Here is a 24,581-nt window from a genome sequence, read left to right as displayed (position 1 = left end):
CCGCTCCTGACATGGAGAACAGACGCCGTTTTGAGCCGCACCTCCATGGTGAACAGTCGCTCGAAAACTGCACTCTCCGGAGAGAGGAGTCCGCCCTTTCCCTGACAGCATACGACCGAGGTCCCTCCGGGGTTGGTTACCCGATCTTCCCTATGGTTACTCGTACCCCAGCCGGCACCGCGGGGAGGTAGGGATAGGAGTTACTGGACAAGAGGCTACCCAACAAACAATCGTCAATTGAAGAAACGACTTCTTGGCCATTTTATTCAACTGCATGCTTAATAGTACTTGTACTATTTTTAATAATAACTTCTGTTCAGGCTTTGTTCACACAAATCTGGAGAATTTATTCAACAACAACATTACTAAGTGTTGTATAAGGTATATCGATAAGCTTTTATTCGACTCATATGAGTTGTAACAGAGTTTATACGATAAAATTTTTGATTATTCATCGTTTATTAGACATCACTGCTTTCTTAAAACAGTGATGCTCTGTATACGCTTGATTCTCATGTGAAGTAACGTTTAATTAGACATTATTATACATTTATTAAATGATTATTCAACTGTGGGAAAATTAACCCGAAAATAAGAGAGACGGGGACAGGGAAGGGTGTGTTTCTTAAGTATTTGTATTCATTATTTCTGACGTGGCTCGCACCACACAGATATTAGAAAATTGATTAAATACTTATACATGTCTCGTTGCATGGGATTCGAACCATGTACCTTCCGATCACCAGCCGCTTGCCTTGTCATCTGAGTTATCCTAGAATTCAGCATATGGGCAACTCAATAATCAATGAAAGCTCGCTTGAAAGTAAATACCTATCAGCACTCCCGATCGCAACTCTAGCTCCTTCAAGGCCCTGTTGGAATGATTAATTCATTCATCGTTGTTTTAAATGAGACCAATGTTGCCTCTTCACCTCTCCAAGTCGAAAGAAAGGATGCTCGGTTATATTTTAAACTAGATCAATGCATTCATTGTCGTGATTCATGTAATCGATGATTACTATTTAAATTAATTAGACGTAGAACACAAATAAAAAAGGGTTGAGCTTGGGATTGAACCCACGACCTTCTAATTGGAAAGCGGAAAAGGTAACCACTACTCTACTGATTCCGCCGTGTTGTTAGAATGAATCAGTGTTGTCGAATAATGAATCTAATACGTCGTTTATAAAGCATTTACAAATCATGTGATAACAACATGGACGCATAGTGGTATAAGAGCTATTATGCTGACTGTATTCACCTTTATTCAGCAATATTGTAAAGCAATGCAATGAAATCTAAGAATGAAGCTGGAGAACATTTATTAGACGTCAAATAAAGCATGTTATTAAATCAATTGAAAACAGTCGAATTAAAGTGTCAATGTATGTACAAATTACACTTATTCAGTTTGTTATTAGATCAAACTTCTGGCGTTGAATTGGAAAGACAATTAACACTTTTACAGCTTTTAATAAGTAAATTAATCAGATTAGAGGAAACAGTGGAATAAATGTGCATCTATCGATCTCAATGAGTTTTTTCAGCACATAATTCGACAACTCGTTTTATTCAGCATTGTACACTGTTATACAGCATTTATTCAATATATATGCTTATTTGTGACTCTGAATTGTTTGTTGGGTGGTATAAGAGCTATTTTGCTGACTGTATTCACCTTTATACAGCAATATTGAAAAGCAATGCAATGAAATCTAATAATGGAGCTATAAAACATTTATAAGACGTTTAATAAAGCATTTCATTAAATCAATTGAAAACAGTCGAATTAAATAGACAATGTGTGTGCAAATTACACTTATTAAGTTTGTTATTAGATCAAACTTCTGGTTCTGAATCAGGAAGACAGTCAACGCTTAGAAAGCTTTTAATACGTAAATTAATCATATCAGAGCAAACGGCGGAATAAAGGCGCATCTATCGATCTCAATGAGCTTTTTTCAGCACATAATTCGACATCCTGTTTTATTCAGCATTGTACACTGTTATACAGCATTTATTCATTGTGTTTGCTTATTTGTGACTTTGAATTGTTTGTTGGGTACAGACCGCTAGTGGGGCTTTATTTTATACCATTCAGTATCATTGTTCAGCCGTTTACCAGCCTCCATAAAGGTACATTCCATAATTTTCTCTAGAATTCAAACGTTTTGGGACGATTAAGTGGTGGAATGGGTCTGGGCTTATTTTTTAGGATTCTGGTTGGCTTCCAAAAAGGCTTTGCACAATCACAACTGCCCTTATGGGCAAAACCGTTATTTCTGAGAATCACCATCCTGGCCTGAATGGACAAAGATCATCGATTACAATTGGTCTTCAAGTTAGGCAGAGCAGTACGCTGGTACTGCCTAAGAATGATGTTACGGAGTCTAATGAGGTATTCAGTAGAGCTGTCATAGTTCAAAAGGTCACTCACCTATCTGGATACTGGTACGTGTTGTTCCCTGGCTCAGGATATTGCTTCCTCGATGGATTGCAGACACCGGTCAACGTCTTCGGACGTCTCCGGTTGGACATCGTAGTCGATGGTTGTGTCTACGCAGTGTTGATATTGATCCTAGTTGACACGATGGTAGTTGCGCCGGGAAGCTTCGAATCGGTTCAACGAGGAACCAACTTCAGCCATCATCGGATAGTGGTCCGAGCTGAATTCTTGGTAGACAACCGGTTGCGAGATGTTATTGCCCATGTTGCTCATATAGATGTCTATGGTAGCGTGTACACCGGACTCACTCAACTGGATGGACTCAAGATGTTGTACTGTGCTTCCTACAGGTCGTTGTTCAGACTGGTGCCGTTTTGATTGCGCCGACTGTTGCCCCAAGCTTGATGTTTGGCGTTCAAGTCGCCAGCGATGATGAAGTCTTCCCGCCGTCGTGTTAGCTTGACAATATATCGTCGCAGCACACACAGTCTACACCAACTCCAAGTACATCTTCGCAAAATGCATGCTTGTCACCTTCCACCAATACTCCAACAGTACACCACACTGCTGCACCATCCAAAACATACCACCATACAAACAATGCATTGTTATCAACCGCTATCGTGAAGCTCGGTGATCGTTGCGGAAACACCGTTTTTGCACGCGCTTTGTTGGACAACCGGTCTCAGATTAGTCTGATGACCGAAAACCTTTCTCAAAGGTTGGATGTCCGACGAACTCGGGAAAATGTACTAGTGAAAGGAGTGGGTGGCGCCTTTTCTATTGCTAAACAAGCCGTACTAGCAACGGTGTTGTCATGTAACTCGTCATACACGTCTTGCGAGGTCAATTTCTTTGTGCTGTCGAAGATTACATCAAGCTTGCCACAGCAGCACATTGAGGTATCACCGTGAAATATGCCTCCAGGAATTTGCCTAGTAGATCCAGCCTTCAATGAACCTGGATCTATCGATGTGATTCTGAGTGTAACTGTTTTCTACGAGCTGCTGCTAATTGCACAGTTGAAACTCTCTAATTTGGGTCCGATTCTACGCCACACGGAGCTAGAATGGATTTTCGCTGGAGAATTACCTGAAACCTCTGTTGTTGCGTCGTCCATAACTACGGAAGAAGTCTTCGAGGAACTAACTAAGTTCTGGGATTTAGAATCCTGTCGAACGACGAGCTGCTTGTCCATCGAGGAGTCTACCTGTGAAGCCATCTTTGAGGAGACAAATTTCGGGCTACGTTGCCGAAAAGGAAGCATATGCTGGAAAAACTGGGAGAGCCTAGGCGTTAGCGAAGAAACGGTACCTTTCCATGGAGAAACGGCTGAATGGCAACCCGGAAATGAAGGTATTGTATTCGACTTTCATGCACGAGTACCTTTCCATGAGTCATATGACGGAGGTAGTAAACGACGATGAGGAATCTGGTTCGGAATATTACCTACCTGAAACTAGACAGCACTACTTCAAAACTAAGAGTAGTTTTCGATGTATCGTGTTCTACGGATTCGGGTCTGTCCTTGAATGACGTCCTGGTGGTGGGACCTGTTGTTCAAGACGACCTTCCGAAGCATCCTCTTACGATTCTGGTTGTTCAAGTATGCTGTTGTAGAAGATGCAGAGAAAATGTACCGGATGGTATGGCAGCACGAACTGGATCAGCTGTCCACTGTGACGTACGGTACATCATCTGCACCTTATCTTGCCACTCGTTGTCTGAACAAGTGTGCTGAAGAGGGAGCAGAGCTCTATCCCGTAGCTTCAGCGGTGGTCAAGAAGAGTTTTTATGTTGACGACATGCTAGGCGGCTCTCATACCGTTGAAAAAGGCGAACAACTCTGTAAGGAAGTACTGGGATCAGGTTTCAAGCTCAGGAATTGGAACAACAACAATCCGAAGATTTTGAAGGAAATACCCTCGCATCTGCGGGACGAAGGCAACTGTGAAGACGTTAGGTCTCACGTGGGAGACGGCTACGGACACACTGTGGATAAAGGTTCCGGATTGGAGGCCAGGTGGGCAAATGCTATCCGAGATAGCACGCCTTTTCGACCCCTACGGACTAGTTGGTCCGGTAGTAGTCCAAGGAAAACTATTTCTTCAAGAGCTTTGGAAGACGAAGTACTCCTGGGAAGAACCACTAAGTGATGAGCTTCAGTCACAATGGTTCGAGTTCAGAACCAATCTTTGCGAGTTGGACGCTGTGTCTGTTCCTCGACGGATAAGGTTCAGAAGAGATGTAATCACGTGTGAATTCCACAGATTCAGCGATGCAAGTGATAAAGCATACGGTGCCGCGGTATACTTACGATGTGTGAACCGGGACGGAGAAGTCACGATCAACCTACTGATGACCAAATCAAAGGTTGTGCCGTTGGAGGACCTCAGTAAAAGAAAGAAGAAGCAATCCACACCTCGGTTGGAGTTATCTGCTGCGCTACTGTTAGCGTACCTGTATGAATCTGTCTCCACCAGCATCATGATAGCAGCCAAACCATTCTTATGGACCGATTCTTCAATTGAAAAATTCTGGATTTCGTCACACCCGTCTAGATGGCAGGTGTTTGTGGCCAATCGTGTATCAGAGATACAACATGTGACAAAGCGTGGAACCTTGAACCACGTTCCGGGAATCAAGAATCCCACTGACATAATTTCGAGAGGAGCCACTCCAGCTCAGATAACGAGCAATTATCTGTGGTGGAATGGTTAAGAATGGCTGAAGAAGGAAGCCCAATACTGGCCTGCAAACGCGCATGCTCCAGAGCAGCAGTTCAATTCGGTAATCCTGGAGGAGAGACCACTAGTGTCAGCAGTCCTACAGACTCTCATCTTGGTCGACTATACCGGCGCAGTTGATGATATCGTGTGTTCGAGAGAGTTTTTGGCCGTTGAGCATAAGAAACTTAGCCAGGAAGGTAATGCACGAGTGCGTAAAGTGTTTCAGGGTGAAACCACGCGTCCATGATCTTCCGTTGGAACGAGTATCACTAGCTCCTGCTTTCCAACGAGTGGGTATTGATTATTGTGGCCCATTCGAACTGCAGCCTGTCACCCGGAAGAGCGCTCCGGTGAAATGCTATCTCTGTTTGTTCGTTTGCTTAGTCTGCAAAGCCGTCCACATTGAGGTCGTGATGGACCTCACAACCGAAGCATTTCTTGCTGCTCTTCGGAGATTTGTTGCCAGACGGTGAAAACCGGAGTTGATACTCTGCCACAACGCCTCCAATTTCGTGGGAGCACGAAGAGAACTGCGTGAATTGCATCGAATGTTTCGTCAACAACAGATGCAAGAAAAGGTGTCAATGGAGGCTGGTCAAGATTCGATCGAATTCAAATTCATCATGAGGAGAGTAATCGGCAACAGAATGCTAAAGTATGATGAACTGCATACCGTTGTGACGCAGATTGAAGCATGTCTAAATTCGAGACCGCTGACACCTCTCAGTAATGACTCCGGTGACTTGGAAACACTGACTCTCGGGCATTTCTTGATCCAACGCCCACTCACCGCAGCACCCGAATCAAGTCTCCATGATCTACCAGAGAATAGGCTCAATAGATGGCAACGTATTCAGAACTACAGTCAAGTGAATTGGAAGCGCTGGTCAACAGACTACTTGTCATGTCATCTCTACTGAGTCGCAACAAATGGAGAAGGCAAAGAAATAATGGTTCTTTTGAAGGAGGACAACATTCCACCTCTCAAGTGGAAACTAGGACGCGTCATGGAGACTCACCCAGGGCCAAGCGGGAACGTGAGAGTTGTCACCGTTCGTACGAAGGATGGATCTTATCGCCGGGCTATTTCGAAGATATGTGTTCTTCCCATCCGAGACAATCAACTGGATGTCGAGGAATCGCAGTAGATCCAGTACAACAATAAGTATTGTCGCCCCCGTTGGGGCACTTTGCGGCGTAGCCCCGCAGCTTTTGCCAGGGGGCAACTTATAAGCTACGTATTCTATATTCTGTGTATCCGGGAACATACTGATCTGTTCTCCCTCGACAGTCATAACCTGCTGCTCATATGCTTGGCTGGAGAGATCATCCGTTCCTTCGTTCATCCATATGCAATCAACCATAATACGGATCAACCTCTGATACCTAGCGGCATCGGAGATCACTGACGATCAATACAGCTAAGTATGGCCCCATATGGGGGAAATTTGGCGGTCTACGGCAGTCCATGTCATTTATTCCAGGGGCCACTGTATAAGTTACGTTTATTAAAAATAACTAGCATTTCGGAAGCCAATCGAATTCCCTTGAACGGGGGCCGATTACTCGCGGCTTTCTCGAGATTAGGGATTACATTTATTGATCATTTGGAGGGAGGACAAGGGAAAGCATGTAACCGGCCAACCTAACGAGTTTCCCGGGATTTAAGTAAGGTGGCTTATGCGCCACTCCTTTCGGAGACCACCTACCAGTTGACGGTATGCCCGGCCGTTGAGACCCTCAGGGAAGGGACTAATTACTCCCGAAAGTGGGAAGGGAAACGAGCTGGCTAGCGCAAAGTCTCGGCAAAGGCCTCATTGGTTATACGACCTGAAAGTCGTGGAAAAGGAAAGTCTACGTGATAGCAAAAGAATCCAGATGACAACGGAAACTTAACCGACCGACTTCTCATCACTGGGAGACTTAGACCAGTGGACGCGTTTATCACCGACCCATCTGTGAAAAATCTCTTCTCGGTGGGGACGTGGCGGTATTTGTTCGCAAAAATAGTTGGGACAATCAGGGAACGGTGAGGCTCTGGAATTCCTTGAATATCCTGCCTCATTGTGAGATCGAATCTCACGGAAGAACAACTGAAATGATGGGAGACAGCGCGATTGGGGTTGAACGAGGAGGGACTGATGTCCAGAGTCATGTACTCGTAGTACAAGCTCATGAATCGTGTTTGAGGATTCCGCTCTAGCAGCTTCTCAAAGTTTTCGATCACCAGCGGGTTCATGACTTCACAGCGGATGAGGAACCAGATTGATAAATCCGCAAAACGATTTGTTAAGGGGAGGACGCCCACAAGAACTTCAAGACTCATGGTATGCGTCGTTTGCATACAACCTAGCGCGATTCAAATGCAACGATATTGAATCCTTTGGAGCTTCAATATGTGCGTCCCCGCCGCCGATTGAAAGCAAAAGCTACCGTACTCCAAAATCGAGAGAATGGTAGTCTTGTAGAGTCTTATCAGATCTTCCGGTTGGGCTCCCCATGAAATGCCGGTAATGGAACGAAGGATATTGATTCGCTGTTGGCATCTCTGCCTCAGATACGCTATTTGTTTTCCCCAAGTGCACTTGGAATCGAACCAGACACCTAAGTACTTAAACGACATGCTGTGAGTGATTGTTCTACCCATAAGTTGAAGCTGAAACTGTGCTGGATAAAAACTTCCTAGAAAAAACAACCATCTCTGTTTTCTCCGGAGAGAATTCGATACCCAGATTCATTGCCCAAGTAGACAAATTATCCAAGGTATCTTGCAATGGTCCTTGCAGGGCCGGTGCTGCTGGTCCAACCATGGAAACCACGCCGTCATCTGCAAGCGGCCTTAGCGTGCAATTTTCGGACAGACATTCATCAATGTCTTTGACATAGAAATTGTACAGGAGGGGACTTAAACATGAGCCTTGTGGAAGACCCATGTAACTGATTCGTGCAATTTCCGAGTTGCCATGAGAGAAGCTCATTCGTTTCTCGGACAACATATTAAACAGGAAATTGTTGATAATCGGAAAAAGCCCACTTGCATGGAGTTTGTCCGAAAGGATGTCGATGCAAACATAATCAAACGCCCCTTTAATGTCCAAGAAAATTGAACCCATCTACTGTTTTTCAGCATAGGCTAATTGGATTTCAGTTGAAAGCAACGCAAGACAGTAGTTCGTCCCTTTGCCCCTACGGAATCCAAATTGCGTATCTGAGAGTAAGCCATTCGCCTCGACCCACTTGTCCAGATGAAGAAGAATCATTTTTTCTAACAGCTTCCGAATACACGACAGCATCGGTACGAATTATGATACGACGCGAGTTTACCGGGCTTCTGGATGGCGATAACTCTCACTTGTCTTCAATCATACGGAACAACGTTGAGCTCCAGGAATCGATTGAACAAGTTCAACAATCGCCTCTTTGTGACGTCTGGGAGGTTCTTGAGCAGGTTGAACATGATTCGATCCATTCCTGGAGCCGAGTTATTGCATAGAAGAAGAGCAATTGAGAATTCTACCATTGAAAACGGGGTATCCATGTCATCCTTTTTCAGCGGCGGATCGCGAGTGTTGCATCGAACCGGAACCGAATCGGGACAAACCTTACGCGCGAAGTCGAAAATCCACTTGTTAGAGTACTCCTTGTTCTCGTTGACCGACGATGCCGCGTTACGCATTCTCCTGCCGACATTCCAGAGCGCTTGCATGGAAGTGTCTCGCGATAGCCTTTCGACGAGCCGACACCAGTAATCGCGTTTTTTGGCCCTGACCAAGCTCTTAAACTTTTCCTCTAGCTCCGTATACCGCTCAAAGTATTCGCGGGAACCGTATTTACGAAACTGTTTAAACGCGGTAGACTTCTCGTTATTCACGTCGGTGCATTCCTGGTCCCACCACACAGGACGTTTGCGAATGGTAGTGCCAGGAACAGGCTTCGTTTGTGCTTGAAGCGCGCAATCCACTATGAGCCGTGATAGGAAGGAGTACTCATCCAACGGAAAGAAAACGTCGACCGATTCTGAACCGTCACGGACCGCGTTCGCGTATTCTTCCCAATTGATGTTTCTCGTGAGATCGTAGGCGATGTTGATTGGACACTGTGAGGAGGAACCGTTGGAAATCGAAATTTTGATTGGCAAATGATCACTACCATAGGGGTCTTGGATTACCTCCCACATGCAATCCAATGATAGTGAGTTCGAACAGAGTGACAAGTCAAGTCTGCTCTCTCTTGCTGTAGGTTTGGCTATTCGAGTTACCGGTGTTTAGAATGGTCATATTGAAATCGTCGCATAGGTCATAGATGATGGTTGAGCGGTTGTCATCGTACAGCTCTCTCCAGCCTGTACCGTGGGAATTAAAATCCCCTAAGATCAACCGCGGCTCAAGTAGCACTGAGCACATGTCAGATAGCGCTCGCCGAGAAACAGCCGTTAGGGTGGAACGTTGTCTCTGCTTGTCTTGACGCATCGTCTACAAGGAAAGATTCATCGGAGCTCTTACTGTCAAACTCCAGAGATGCTTTCTGAATATGGTGAAATCTCGCAATACGAGAAAAGGGCCTATCATTGTTGATCGACTCTCTTTATCGATTTTCTCTTTCACCAAGAACCCAACTGCAAATGAATTTCCCATTTGAAATCTTCCCCATTTTCGTTACATGCCTCATTTTCGATTGCTTATTGTGTCCCCAGTAGAGTAAAGAAAGACGTAGTCCTACGTCAAGATTAATTGCTTTATATTTAGGTGTTGTTTATTATTATTATTAGTCTTGATTGTGCGTTACTCGATTGAGCAGATTTTATGAGTTTAACGTGGAATGATTTTTTGGCGTTGTGAGTGTGATTGCATGAAATTGCAGGAGAATCTCAAGCGTGAGATTTGCTTTGCAGATTCGCTCGTGACCAAGCTTGATGGAGCCTCACTAGCGAGTTGAATGCCTAGTGCCAAATCATTCCACTGAGCTTCAGAGCTTGTGAGCGAAGGGGGATAAAAAACTACAAGGGACAACCTTAAGGGGTTGTACGCAATGGTGACGTAGGACTACGTGGTCTTATATAATAAATCGTATTTATTAACTGCAGCAAGAGTTTGTGTTTTGTGTAGGAATAGGAATTTGAGCGGGGTTCTCTCGGTTTATACTCTTTAGTATGACGCGCTTGACATAGTTGGCCTACAGCAACTCACGAAGAGCTACTGATTCCCATCAATTGCGGTGCGACTTCTTCCTCCTTCTATGGATGCTCATGTGGGCTGCAGCTTGCTGCTTGCAGGCAGCCTTTCGTTGTGTATTGGAGAACACCACCACTCACCACGCGGTGATTCAATAAACACCGTTTGGTGAGACCGGATGGGATTCAACTTTGAAATCTGTTTTAGGGAAATCAATTTTCGCAGGCAAGAGTGATAATTTTAATTATTATAGTAACAGTTGCACATTCGGGCGATTTTTAATAGTGACATTTTGAAAAATGATACAGTCTCAAACTTAACAGATGCATAGAAATATATCTGATCGATTGGTGATAAAATTATTGAAATTGGTCCAGGGGCAGCTGAGTTATTAACGATCAAAATCTTTCATAATGTTGTTACATGTTCCATTTTCGGTTTTCACAAAGTGTACCCCCATATAGAAATCACAGACGAAGTCCTACGTCAAAATAGCGCCGCCGGTGGTGTAGTGATAAGCGTGATTACCTCTCACCCCAGTAGGCCCGGGTTCAATCTCAGTCGGCGCCGGTTCTGAGGCATAACATCTCTGATCACGCCCTCTTCGGAAGGGAAGTAAAGGCGTTGGTCCCCGGTTCATTAGTTGATGGGTCGATATGTAGGGTCCAGATGTGAAAGCTGCCTCTCTGACGTCGGTAGCATTGGTACTCAGTACGGAAAACAAGATCGACGAAAACAAACCAAGAAAAAAAAGTTGGAAGGGTTGTATACTAGATACGACCGCAGGGTTGGCGTTGAATAACGTCTGTTATGTGTTGTACTTAATTGTGTATATTATATTTTAAGAATATTCCTTAATAACTTTTTTGCGAAAGTTTGGTGGTACTGAAATGGGCCGTTTTGTTGGGCTGATGTTGTTGACAATGATGGAACGGGCGACCTTGTTGGACGCTTATATAGTAGAACAGAAAATATCTGAGGTGTCAGATACTCGCATACGTACGTTAAACTCTTTCTTGATAATGTTGTGGCCCTGAAAAGGGCCATTTTTCCAACGCGCTCGGCGTAGTTGCCCTTGCGGAGCAGACGGTGAATACGACCGACTGAGAACTGCAGCAGCTGGGCATTCCATGACGGCGGCCCAGTATACCGGAGCACTGGCACCAACGCACTCGGCGTAGTTGCCCTTTCGCCCCCAGGTTCTGCTGCCGCTGCTCTGCTTCCACTGCTCTGGTACTGCTGCTCTGCTGCTCTGCTGCTGGGTCGACGATCGGATAGACAATGATGGAACGGGTGACCTTGTTGGACGCTTATATAGTAGAACAGAAAATATCCGAGGTGTCAGATACTCGCATCTGATGACTCGGTTGGAGAAAGTATAAGAATATAAAAAAATCAATCGATTTTCACCATCTTTAGACAATGGTTTACTTTTAACCATTTTTCAATAGTTTACAGAATGAAATCAATAGTTTTGAAACATTGAGCAAATTGCTAGAAATATTTCCAATCGATTGATGCCATTATCTCGTAAATCTATCGAGAGACGGTTGAGTTATTATCGTTCAAAATATTTTAATTTTTCGTAACGCATCCAAAATGACTGGTTTCAATTTTGTACCCACGTATGTTGCTGAAAGACGTTATCCAACGTCAAAAATAAGAGGGATAAAATGATAGTGAGGTTTGCTGCCATTCATGTTCATGTTTTCAATCACACGCTCTTACTCTCACTCTGGGTGAACTCTGAGCTTCTTGCGTCGAACAAAAAAGTCATCCGGAGTCTCGAAAAGCACACCTCTTGTCAAACCATCCTCTCGCTGAAGTTCACTCTCCCTCTCTCTCTCGAGGAGTTTTTGTTTACTTCTTCTATATTCCTGTGGCTACTCGCTCGAGGTGACAAGAGTGTTTTTAAACCTTCAGTGAGGTTGAGGAGTTTCAGCAAGCCTGCTCGTGACTTTATTCTCTCAAGAGGGTGCAATTAATGAGATTTGGGAATGATTTTTCGAGCACTTTACACGATAAAGCACTTGCTATGCCGTTCTTTTTTATAGGTATGCTGTTAATTACATTGATCCAGAATGATAAAATTAAAATTCCAAAACCCTAGTAATAATAAAAATAAGAAAAAATAAATAAATAAACTTTATCGCCGCAATCATCCGCCATGTCCAACAAAAGCAATGAGTCAATCATCCAACTCCTAGCAGGAAAAAGCACATCCAAATCACTTTCCTCCGGCCAATTAGACCCAAATGTCAGTCAACAACTTTCTTCCGAGAACGCAAAAAAAAAATCTCTACAAACAAATCTCAATACTTTTTCCCATTTCCTAATATTTGCCTTTTCTTGCGTCTTGTTCCAGATGACAACGTTTGAGTAAGGTAAGTTTTTCCCGCTCAACCCACATTGTTGTCGGTTGTTCTTGTTAAACGATTTCATGCCCTGCGCTTTTATCCATCGCATCCGTCCGCCTTCGGACGCCCAGGCATCCTGGCAAGGTACAAAACAACTTACTCACAGTGAGTTGCACATTCTTCCACACCAGCAACTGGAGTCCTTTGAGCTCCGGTGTTCCCGGTGCTCGGCGTTCGGCGTTGAAGGATGCCAATAACCCACACGTGGGTTCTTTTTCAATAAGACCGTCGACACAACGCTACAGCTGGCAAACACGGAACAAAACCGCTGAATCACTCTGGTCATTCTTCTTCTCGGAGATCAGGTAGCTCCCTATACAACGAAATGCTCGCCGCGTCCCACCGCCCCCAGTGTGATGCTTTATTACTAGGGACGGAAAAGCTTCGCTGCATTCGAGTGGAGTGCCTTGGGTGTGGAAGCAACGGACCACAGACAGGTATTGATGATTGGTTGACATTGTTGGGTTGTGTGTTTTCATGGGGAAAATTCGCCTCAACAATGGGACTGGAGGCTACTTTTTGTGTGCTCAAATCTCGATGACGGAACGAGAGGAAGGACCTTCGGATGTTTCCATCCCGCTGAAGACGTCAACGGTGACGATGGGACAAAAGGGATCATGACAAAAGGGGGGTATTTTTTCCGGTGAGGATGATGACCAATAAAATTTGCCATAAAAATCAAATTAAAATTGTTGTCAGTTGACGCTGAACAAACGGAGCGTGACTGATCGAATTCGGAACTGTGAAAGAAATATGTGTTTCTGGCCCGTTTACAATTTTACCTTGTTTGTCAAGCTATGGATTTTCTCAACTGGTGACCAACGTTGAACAATGTGTAGCCAATAAAATTGATTTTCGCTTTGCTTCATCTGTCCGGCATTACATTACGGACTTTGGGATGCTATGAAACTTAAAGCAAAACCTACGGAACACAACAAGAACCATCGTAGAGCGGCGCCGGTGGTGTAGTGGTAAACGCGATTGCCTCTCACCCCAAAGGGCCTGGGCCCACTGGGATTTTCTGAGAGAAGTAAAGCCGTTGGTCCCCAGTCCATGAGTTGATGGGTCGATAGGTAGGATCAAGGTGTGGGAGCTGCCTCCCTGGCGTCGACAGCATTGGTATTCAGTACGGAAAACAACAGATTTTTATATGAGATCGCCCTCAACTTAGTCAACTGAATTGTCCATTTGATGTAGGGGAATTTACGTATTCTCGTCAATCTAAGCAGCGTCCAAACTTCTATTAGCGATTTCTCAGCGTCACACACATACATGACAGGTTTGTTTGTTGACATTTATCTGCTGCTTGCTGTTCTACCAATTCCAATCGACAGAATTGATCAAAACGGGTTGAACATGTTTTTACAACGCTCCAAACTTCTCAGGTGAGAGTGACTATTGTCGGCAGTCTCTTTTTCTTCGGCACCCTTTCCATTTGAACTGCGTGTTAACCAGCTGTTCTATTATCGGCAACTCGAAATCAGCCGTATTTTGTAGTATGTATATTTCATTTAAAGAAAAATATGGTATAACAGGAATTCACAGTCGTAAAAATGTAATCAGATTTAAGCTGAAAAGGTAAGGAATCGGCTTAATACATTCAGCGAAGAGTTTTGATGGGAAAATACAGTGAAATAAACGTTTCAATTTCGGTTGCCGAAGCCATAATTTACCCTATTTAGTTTTTACAGAAGAAGGATAATTGGGACAAATGGGACATTACCTGAAGTTTGCATGAAATAGGTAATTTTAGCAATAAGTAGTACAGTTCAAGTAGGAGACATAAATTAACATAGCCATAATCTCACTTCGATCGACTGCATTGTGTTGGACTGTATCGAAAATTAGTTGTTGGAAGCACGCAAATCTTCGAGATGGCTCTCAGGACGACCCCGTTGCTTGTGCGCACTAATGTCGAGGATCTCTAGGAACAGTTTCATGAATTGACCACTTTTACGGTTGATCCGTATCTTCTGGTGGAACATCCCGTGGTCCCCAGGGTCCAAATTCCGGTCGTATCTTTTGTTTTCTTTGTTTTTTATACATACTCTTTATCCAATTACGGACACTGGAGATGGTGTGGCAATCCTCGGCTCGGAGGATTCCAGCTGATTTGGCCAATTCCCTCATTCCCACAACAGGAACACAGAAAAGCTCGACTGAAAATTCCACTTAACTCATAGCTCTGAAAAGGACTGTTCTGGCTTCGGCTTGTCCGACGACGGTTTATATTTTCAACGGCGCTATAATTCGGTGTTCTCTTTACTAAGTTTGTGGACTGTATCATCGCGATGCGAGACATAAATGATAACTTGGCCATTAGACATAACCTGTTTATGTTAATTTTGTGTTTGTTTATGATTGGAAATTGATTTTACATTTTTATTGATTAGACTACCCGGCTCTCCAGCTTCGTTTGATTTGTTGTTCTAATTTAATATTTTTGTTTTGGAACTTACTTCACAGCATACCCCTTAAGGGGTGTGTTTTGTTTGAATTGGAAAAAAAGTGATAACCTACCTAACTACGAGCATAACTTAACCTAACGTGCTAGATCACGTATGCTCTGGTGACTTGATCTCAGACAAGTGTAGCTGAACCTTCCAGGATGAACACTCTCCGTTCTTCTAATGTTTGAGTTCCAGCTAGGAGGTGGACCTCAGAATTTCTAGTCCGCGAGGGACTGTTTAGGACCATCCTAAAGATCTTGTTTTGGATCCTTTGGAGTTTAAGGTGATGGCATTTTGCGCAACTCTCCCACATTGGCATACCGTACTCGATTACAGGAAGGATGATTTGTTTGTAGACAGCAAGCTTATTTTTCAGGGACAGGGTTGATTTCCTTTTGATAAGTGGATACAACGATCTTATCAAGATGTTGCACTTGGTTTTCGTTTTGTCAACGTGCTCCCTGAAAAGAAGCTTGCTGTCTAGTGTTAGCCCAAGGTACACGACCTCTTTGCCGCGTTGATACGGATCTTCCAGCTGTTGACGTATTCAGACAGGTCGTCCAGGCCTCTCTGAAGTTTGGCAGTCAGAGCTCCGATGACCCTACCCTTGTAGACGATGGATGTGTCATCTGCAAACAGAGACAACGATCCACCACCAGGGAGAGCCGGCATATCGGAGGTGAGCAGGTTGAATAGGATGGGGCCAAGGATGCTTCCTTGTGGAACCCCGGCACCGATGTTGAAGCATCCGATGTGATGCCATTCAGAGAGACTCGGAACGTCCTGTCTGATAGATGTCTGATCTTCACTAGGAAGATTGGAAGACCGTACTGCTGCAATTTGAACACCAGGCCATCATGCCAGACATTATCGAACGCTTTTTCAACATCCAACAACGCCATGGCAGATGTTTTCGAAACAGACTTGTTCCGTCTGAGAATGTTTGTTACTCGAGTCAGCTGGTGGACGGTCGAACGACCTTTTCCGAAAACCAAACTGTTCCTCGAGTAACAAGTTGTTTTCATCGGCAGATGTTAGGAGCCGGTGGTAGACTGCTCTTTCGAACAGTTTTGATAACCCTGAGAGAAGGCTGATTGGTCGATAACTTGAAGGAGAGGACGGATCCTTCCCAGGTTTCCGGATGGGTATGACTTTAGCTGACTTTCAACACGTGGCAAAGTAGCCAAGTCTGAGGCACAGATTAAAAATCAGTGCCAGATGGTTGTAGAGTCTCTTACTCAAGTGTTTGAGTTCCAGATTAAGGATGTTGTCGAAATCTGGGGCTTTCATGTTTTTAGATGATTTGATATAGGCTAACAGTTCGTCAGCCGTAATCTCGGATTCCTCTGGAAAAATGTTAGGAACTTGACAAAAATTGGTTGCATTTTCAGCAACCTCAGATTCATGAGAACTGACGATGTTTTGTCCGAGATTATGGGAGCGGACGAAGTGTTGACCTATCGCGGCAGTCTTCTCTTCAGGAGTTATCAGATGAACCACTGGGTCGCCGGGACGATCCAGTGGGGTCAGTGGGGGAATGGGCCTAAGCTTGTTTTTAAGAATTTTTGTAAGTTTTCAGAAGGGCTTAGCACAATCTGGGAGAGATCGTTATTTCTGAGATCCACCATCCTGGCCTGAATGATCTTTGTTAGTCGATCACAATTGGTTTTCAAATTAGGCAGGCCAGTACGCTGGTACTGCCTACGAATGGTGTAACGGAGTCTAATGAGATCTTTGGTAGGGCTTTCAAGGTTCAGAGTGTTACTCACCTGTCTGGATACTGGCACGTGTTGTTCCCTGGCCCGTGAGATCGCCTCCTCGATGGTTGTAGACACCGGTCAACATCTTCCGACGTCCCCGGTTGGAGATCGTAGTCGATGGTTGTGTCGACGCAGTGTTGATATTGCGCCGGAAAGCTTCGAATCGGTTTACCGAGGATCCAACTTCAGCCACCACCAGGTAGTGGTCCGAGCGCAGCTCCTGGAATGCCACAGGTTGCGAGACGTTGTGTCCCATGTTGCTTACGAAGATGTCGATGGTCGCATGGACCCCAGACCGACTCAACTGCGTGGGAAAGTCCGGGGCCAAGATGGTATAGTGGCCCTCTTGCAGGTCTTTATTGAGGATGATGCCGTTTATATTGCTCCGACCGTTGCCCCAAGCTTGATGTTTTGCGTTCAGATCGCCAGCGATGATAAAGTTCCCGCTCCTCCAGGTGAGTTTGATGATGTCTTTGCGGAGGACCACGGACGACCCGTCCCTGATGTTAGTTTGCTTGGGGCAGTAGGCCGCGATGATGGTGATTGGGCCATGTGATGTGCTCACCTCCACTCCGAAGGCTTCAATTGTTTTCAGCTGGAAGTTTGGTAGCAGCCGGCAACTGATGCTACGTCTTGCAACGATGGCCACTCCTCCACCTCCAGAGCAGGTGCGATCAAGTCTGACGAGCCGGAAGTCGGGAAGGAATACGTTCAATGTCGACCTCCTTGGTGTTGAGGAAATCGAGTTGCTCTCTATGCTTGTTCGTCAGTGAGCAAGCGTTCCAATTTGCAATTTTTATAGCTTCACGGTCCATACTTGGTGACGAGTGACAAGGCAGCATGAAGCTGTTCAGATCGAGTCTTGCAGGTGCGCAGAATGACGATCACCTCTGCAACCAGCGTTACTAGTTCCTCTGATGTTAACGGATATTCGTCAACTGAGTCACCTGAGGCAACACGGGCATACAATAGTCCAGGCGCCGAGGCAGAAGCTTGATTTGGCAGAGCTGCAGCAGTAGTGAGGCGATGCTGAGCTGAGGGCGCGGCTTTTTGACTGTTGTTGAGAGGTAGTGGTGGAAGATTTGGGACCAGACGACGAGGATGGATTGCCGGGTATTGTTTGGCCGTGATGGCTGGTGGTACACGTTTATTTCGATGCCGGCCTGGCTGGTTGTTAGTAGCCACCTTCTTCCTCATGGTGATGAATTCCGTTCGCTTGGGACAGTCCCGAGTAGTGGCACGGTGAGTTCCGCCGCAATTCACGCACTTCGGGTCGGTGTCATCAGCTGGAGCACAGGTCGCCGTCAAGTGGGCCATAGCACACTTGTCGCAGCGTGGTTTCATATGACAGTTCTTCGGGCCATGGCCGAAGGAGAGGCAACTTGTGCATTGGGTCACATCACGGTGTTGCGGCTTGTAGTATTCCCAGTCGATAATGACCTGAAACAGCGCAGCAAGGGTGGTGGAGTCCTTCGTGAGGTGGACCAGAAACAGTTGGTCATGATAGTTTGTATTGAGCATAGGCCGTCGATTCATTGGGTGGACTGCCTCTGGTTTCAATCCGAGCCTCACCAGTTCTTCTTTTACGGTAGCCGCTTCGTACGACGGCAGACCTTGTAAAACAACCTTTAATGGTTTCATCGAAGGCCGTAAGTGTAAAACTCCACTGTGCTATTCTTCAGCAGGTCACCGACCGACTTGTACTGCTGTAGGCTGGAGCACATGATCTTTGTTCCAACGCTACAGATTTTGAATCGTGGGAACAATTTGCGTTTTGCCAGCTCACCCCTAAGCTGGGCGACGTCCTTCATCGGGGTAAACAGCGGGTTAATCCGCTCCTTTTTCCTTTTTCTTTCTCTGGTCCATTCGTCCATATTCCGGTCACAGCTTCGAATCAATTCTGACAAGACGTATATGAGAGGTTTTGAGAAAACGCGGAGCTTTAGAATCAGTTTCGTGAATTGACCACTTTTACAGATGTTCCGGATCTTCCAGAGGCCTAGTCTCCAGTGTCCATATTCGGATCATTCTGATAAGACTTAATGGGTGGTTTCGATAAAACTACGGAGCTCCAGGATCAGTTTCATGAATGGACTACTTTAACGGATGTTTTGGATCTTTCGGAGGTCAATTACGTGGTCCCCTCGGACCATTTTCCGGTCACATCTTCAAATTCATTCTGATAAGACGCCTATAAGTGGTTTCGAAAAAAATCGCAGAGCTCTAGGACCAGTTTCCTGAATTGACCACTTTTACAGATGTTCCGGATCTTCCAGAGGTCTAGTCTCCAGTGTACATATTTGGAAAGGTGCACAACTATCTGCTTAGCAACTTCTACAACGACTTCAGGAAGTTATCTCTTGAAATTGCCGTCCAATCAGTGTTTGGTTCCAATTAGCTCAAATCCCATATCCCGTGTATTTGTTAATTCTGGATCAACCCTATTAAAGGTTGAACACGAGCATATTAAAAGCGCTGCCATTAAGACATTTTTTGAGACAATTTTTCAAAATTTCACTAAATCCAGCTAAGAGTGTATAGAATCACAATAGACATTGGTTGTCATGATAAGTTCATTTGTTTACATCATGGCTTCACCGGAGCAGCAAAAATCCCGGTCTATCCACTCCTCGCAGTTTTCGATCAAATTCCTGGGCAGGAAGAGAAAGTGGATTGCCTATTCTGGCCAGCCTTGGCAAGCTGCCACTACTCAATTTCCACCAACAGTGCACTGCAGTGGTACAGTGAAAATGGCGTTGTTTTAGTACGAACAAAAACACCGCTATAGCTTAATCACTCGAGCTTTATTAATTGAGTCACAACGATACAAAGTCTCAAACCACACTGAGCTATGACCAAGAGAGGGAAAGGAAGGTTGGGAACATTCACAAACTACGAACCAAGTATCACTCACAAAGTATGTAATAATATTACAACATCTTCCCTGTTTTATAATAAAAAGTTAATGAAGGTCATAGTCTTTGAATTTAGTAGGCAAACGTATTTCTCTATTCGGTCTTTGATTTTTTTCATCAATCCTGATGCTTGACATTCTCGTCTAGGTGTTGTAATCCGTATCGGAGTCTTCACGGTATCCATTCCGACTGAGGATTCATCCGATTTTGATGGAGATTGAATCGTAACACTTTTGTCAGGTACCAACAACGAAGGGTTCTCCGTAACACTTATTGCTGGGACATCCTCAGAATTGCCTGATTCATTTAGAGCAGGCGAAGGGGGAATAACAGGCGCAACAGGTTCTTTACGCGGCTTCAAGTTAACCAAATCACGTCGATGAAGCGCTCCATCTACGTTCACCATGTACGAACGCTCATTCATCTTATTAGCAACCGTACCAGGAGTCCACTGTTTCGTTGATTCTGGATGCAACTGCACGTACACTGGTGATCCTGTTTCAAGCATTGGTAGGTTTCTTGTCGTTTTGTCATAGTGATACTTCGTCTTTCGTCGGTTTTCCTCGATACTCTTGGGTACACCTTGAACTGGTTTCGACATCAAATTTTCCACACACGTTGGAAGTCCACATCGCGTATTCCGTGAAAATAGACGAGCAGCTGGGCTGGATCCAATTTTATTTGGTATATTCCGCCAGTGCAAAAGAGCATACCAAAAATCAACACCAGATTCTTCTGACTTCTTCAACAGTCGCTTTGCAATTTTTACAGCTGCCTCCGACTTCCCGTTGGCCTGCTGGTGGTGAGGAGCCGATGTCGAATGCTGAAACTCCCATTCTTCCGCGAACTTTCTCCATTCCTTGTTCATAAAATTGGTTCCGTTGTCCGTAATAACCAACTGGGGTTTGCCGTGACGAGAGAAATTCTTCCTGCAGATTGAAATGGTGCTTCTTGGAGTCAGATCCTTCAGCATGTCAACCTCAAAAAAATCAGAGTAGTGGTCGACAGTAACGAGGAATTTTCTCCTTGATATTCCGCGAAGAATACATCCATGGACACGAGTTGGAATGGGTATACAGGAATTGCATGACTTTGCATAGGTGGAGTTGGCTGGGATGAACAGTATTTTGCGCAAATTCCACAATTAGTGACAGCTTCTTTAATCTGGGTGCTCATGCCAGGCCAGAACACATTAGCCCGAGCCAGCTTCAACGTTCCTTCAACTCCGTTGTGGCTAACATGTACTTTGTCGGTCATTTTACGTCGTAGCAGGTATGGATACGGTCATTTCTGAATACAAGCCCATCCAGGAAGCTGAGCTCATTTCGATGTTTGTAGAAAATTTTCACTCCATCCGGCACTTTATCTATTGACACAGGCCAGCCTTCACGGATATAGCTGATGATCTGTTGCATTGAAGGATCTTTTTCCGTCTTAGCATAACTTCCGTCAAACGCTCATCGGTGATATTGAGGAAGTTGCTTGGGTTTATTTCCTCCAACTATCTGAACACGTGATAGATGTTCCGCTTGTTGAATTGATCCTCAGGTTGTCCTGCATCCAATGGAGCCCGGGAAATGGCGTCGGCTACAACATTTTCCTTGCCTTTGACAAACTGTATCTCCAAGTTATACCGTTGCAGACTCAACAGCATATGCTGCAGTCGTTTCGGCGCAGACAACAGAGGCTTCCTGAACACGTTCACCAACGGCTTGTGATCAGTTCTCACAATCGTCCTCGGATTACCCACGATTAGCTGATCAAATCGTACACATGAAAATAGAATGGCTAGCAACTCCTTTTCTATTTGTGCATAATTCTTCTCTGTAGCCTCTCACGGCGAGATGCGTAGCCGATCACTCCATTAGACTGGAACACAGCAGTGCCTAAACCAAAGGAGCTTGCATCACATTCGATTCTCAAGGGTTGGTTGACGTCATAGTACTGCAAAGATCGAGTGTCAGCAACCAAAGACTTGACACGGTTGAACTCCTCTTCTTCTTTCTCTTCCCAGATCCAAGGTTCCTTGACTGCAATCAACCGTCTCAAAACCGCAATATTGGAGCTTAAGTTTGGAATAAAGCGACTCAGGTAGTTAACCATCCCTATGAACCGTTGTAGTTGTTTCCGATCTTCCGGCTTAGGATAGTTCTTGATGGTTTCGATCTTGCTTTCGTCGGGCTGCAATCCTCGGGTCGTCAGTACATGCCCATAAAACTTTACCGAAGTCAAGCACAACTTCAGCTTAGTTTTATTCAACTTCACATTATTTTCTTCAAGGCGAGTTAGCAGTTTTGCAAGACATCTATTGTGGTTCAAAAGAGCATTTTGCAGGGTATCTCCAACTCCGTAGATCAACACATCATCCGCAATGCATTCAACTCCTTCCAGGTCCTGAATCACCTCTTGAAGCTTCATCTGGAAGATTTCCGGTGCAGGAGCAATGCCGAAGGGCAAACGAATCCAGCGATATCTTCCGAAGGGAGTCCAAAACGTTGTTAGTCGACTGCTTGGTTGATCCAGAACCACATGCCAAAAGCCCTTTTTGGCATCAACTGTAGAGAACACTTTGGCTTTTCCCAGCTCTGGTAATATCTCATCGATCGTTGTAAACTGCAGATTTGGCCGTTTCAGCGCCTTGTTTAGGGGTATTGGATCCAAACAGATCCTGATTGAGTCTGAATCCTTACCACCTCGCTTCACGAGAACTATATTGCTAACCCATTCCGTATGCTGCTGCTCTTTCACAATTAGTCCGTCCTTCTCCAACTTCTTCAACTCCTTCTTCAGCTTGTCTCGCATCGCAATTGGTACACGACGTGGCTGCTGAATTGATGGAGATACTTTAGGATCCAGTTCCAGCGAGACCACACCAGGAAATCTACCGTAGCCCTCAAATATACCGCTATGTTGATTGATAATTTGCTGAGCCTTGATACGGTAAATATTTAGCAGCTGTTCTTCCGATGGTGATGAAGCAATCGAAACCGAGTTGCAAAACTTGATGAAGCCAAGAGTTTTGCAAACTTTTGCAGATAGGTGCGGTTTATGGCTAACCTCCACGACTTGTAATACGAGTGTGTACTTACGGTCTGTTCTCTTACATGGCAACCTTATCTCACCAAGGACAGGTATGGTGCCGCCTCCGAAACTCTGCAAACGATATTTCGAAGGAAGCAGCTCCAAACGATCACAACCGGTTGCTTGCTTAATCCTGTTATAACCAACCAGACTAGTGTTAGCGCCCGTGTCCAGCTCACATTGCACCATCTGCCATTTTCCACCAACAAATAGCTCCAAATCAGCCATCACGTTTCCTCCCGACTCCGAAAAATCATACACCTTGCCGATAACAGCCTCATCACTACTGCTTTCCAATTCTTCATTATCACTGGTCGCACTGCCGCTTTCTTCAATGTCGCTATAGTCTTCTTGCACTTTCTTCACTCTTCTTCGGCTTCTACCTTCGCTTCTGCCTTTTTGCTTGCGATCCGATTTGCAAACTTTTCCGAAATGGTTTTTACCACCACACACGTTACACTTCTTGCCCAATGCTGGGCATACTCCTTTCGCGAATTCGTGCCGATCTCCACAGTACTTGCACTTCATATTCTTCTGCTTCCGTACGAGATTCACGTCAACACTACTGGCACCCATCGCACCAGCATGTTTTTCAGCGATTTCTTCCGCTCGGCACAAGTCAATAACTTTCACTTCCGTTAGGTTTTGCATCGTCAACATTTTAGCACGCAGTTTGGGCCACTTGTTAGAGGTAACAGTCTTATAGGTAATCAAGTCATCCTCCAGCACACCGAATTTGCACAACTTGGCCAAGCTTTTCAATCGCGCCGCATAGTCATCAATCATTTCCACAGGTTGTTGCACGAGCGAGAAAAATTCGAACCAGTCTACGATTTTGTTTCTTTCGCGCACTACTTTCACTTTTATCGCCTCCAGAGCTGCTTCTGGGGTACGCCGTTGTTCTTCCGACAACCCAAAATTGAAGAATTTTTTAAGCGCAGCACTACCGATCACTGACAACAAAATGCTGGTTTTCTGCTTGTTCTGCTCCTGTGGCCACTCATCCATTCCAATAGCACTCGCGTAGTTTTTCCAGTTAGTAGAAAAAAAAAAAAATCAAAATTCTCCTCCATGTCTTCACTTAGTTCGAGCGGTGGAGGGAGCGGGACAGACGATGCTGTCGAACTGGCAGCCATTTGCAACTGAGGCTGCCCTTGTACTTGTTGTGGTTACTGCACTTGCACATTCTGCAACGAGTTCACGATTTCGCGCAACACATTATTCTGCTGTTGCATGAAACGCGAAAACTGATCGTCATTCATTTTGCATCCAGTTTATCACAAATTTCGGGAAAACACACTACACTCAGCATGAAGCGAAAAAAATATGGCCGCCGAACAGGACCCGACACGCTTGCTCTCGAAAACCGCCGACGCAAGCAGCTGGCAATTATCACCGTGGCAAATGATTTTTTCACTCTCCGAATCTGTGCTTCTCCTCGCAATAGTCTCTTCCGCGATTTAATGACGCCGGAAACACTTTAGAAGCCTTTTACTTCTGACACCATGTTTTAGTACGAACAAAAACACCGGTTTAGCTTATTCACTCGAGCTTTATTAATTGAGTCCGTACGATACAAAGTCTCAAACCACACTGAGCTATGACCAAGAGA

At 44.9% G+C, this 24,581-nt stretch overlaps 3 protein-coding genes across 3 annotated transcripts in view; 1 reads left to right on the top strand and 2 right to left on the bottom strand.

Moving 5' to 3' along the window:
• kek6 (kekkon 6) overlaps positions 1 to 24,581 on the top strand; it is a 1,119,682-nt gene that overhangs the window by 426,630 nt on the left and 668,471 nt on the right. The window contains exon 2 of the mRNA XM_065218988.1: positions 12,712 to 12,730. The gene's annotated coding sequence lies outside the window, so the exon portion shown is untranslated. The remainder of the gene's footprint in view (positions 1 to 12,711; positions 12,731 to 24,581) is intronic.
• LOC135698862 (uncharacterized) lies at positions 17,778 to 18,847 on the bottom strand. Its single transcript, XM_065219007.1, has 2 exons — positions 18,668 to 18,847; positions 17,778 to 18,599 (listed from the first exon to the last, which is right to left on the bottom strand). Exons 1-2 carry the CDS (start codon positions 18,845 to 18,847, stop codon positions 17,778 to 17,780), a joined length of 1,002 nt encoding a protein of 333 aa, XP_065075079.1.
• Positions 21,692 to 23,755, bottom strand: LOC135698861 (uncharacterized protein K02A2.6-like). Its single transcript, XM_065219006.1, has one exon. It carries the CDS (start codon positions 23,753 to 23,755, stop codon positions 21,692 to 21,694), a length of 2,064 nt encoding a protein of 687 aa, XP_065075078.1.

This window comes from Ochlerotatus camptorhynchus, unplaced genomic scaffold (assembly GCF_037179485.1).
Source record: "Ochlerotatus camptorhynchus isolate MF236.1 unplaced genomic scaffold, CSIRO-AGI_Acam_v1.1 ptg000096l, whole genome shotgun sequence".
Classification (NCBI taxonomy): Eukaryota; Metazoa; Arthropoda; class Insecta; order Diptera; family Culicidae; genus Ochlerotatus; species Ochlerotatus camptorhynchus.
Note: the sequence above shows the minus strand (reverse complement) of the source record. Positions and strands in the feature narration are given on the sequence as shown.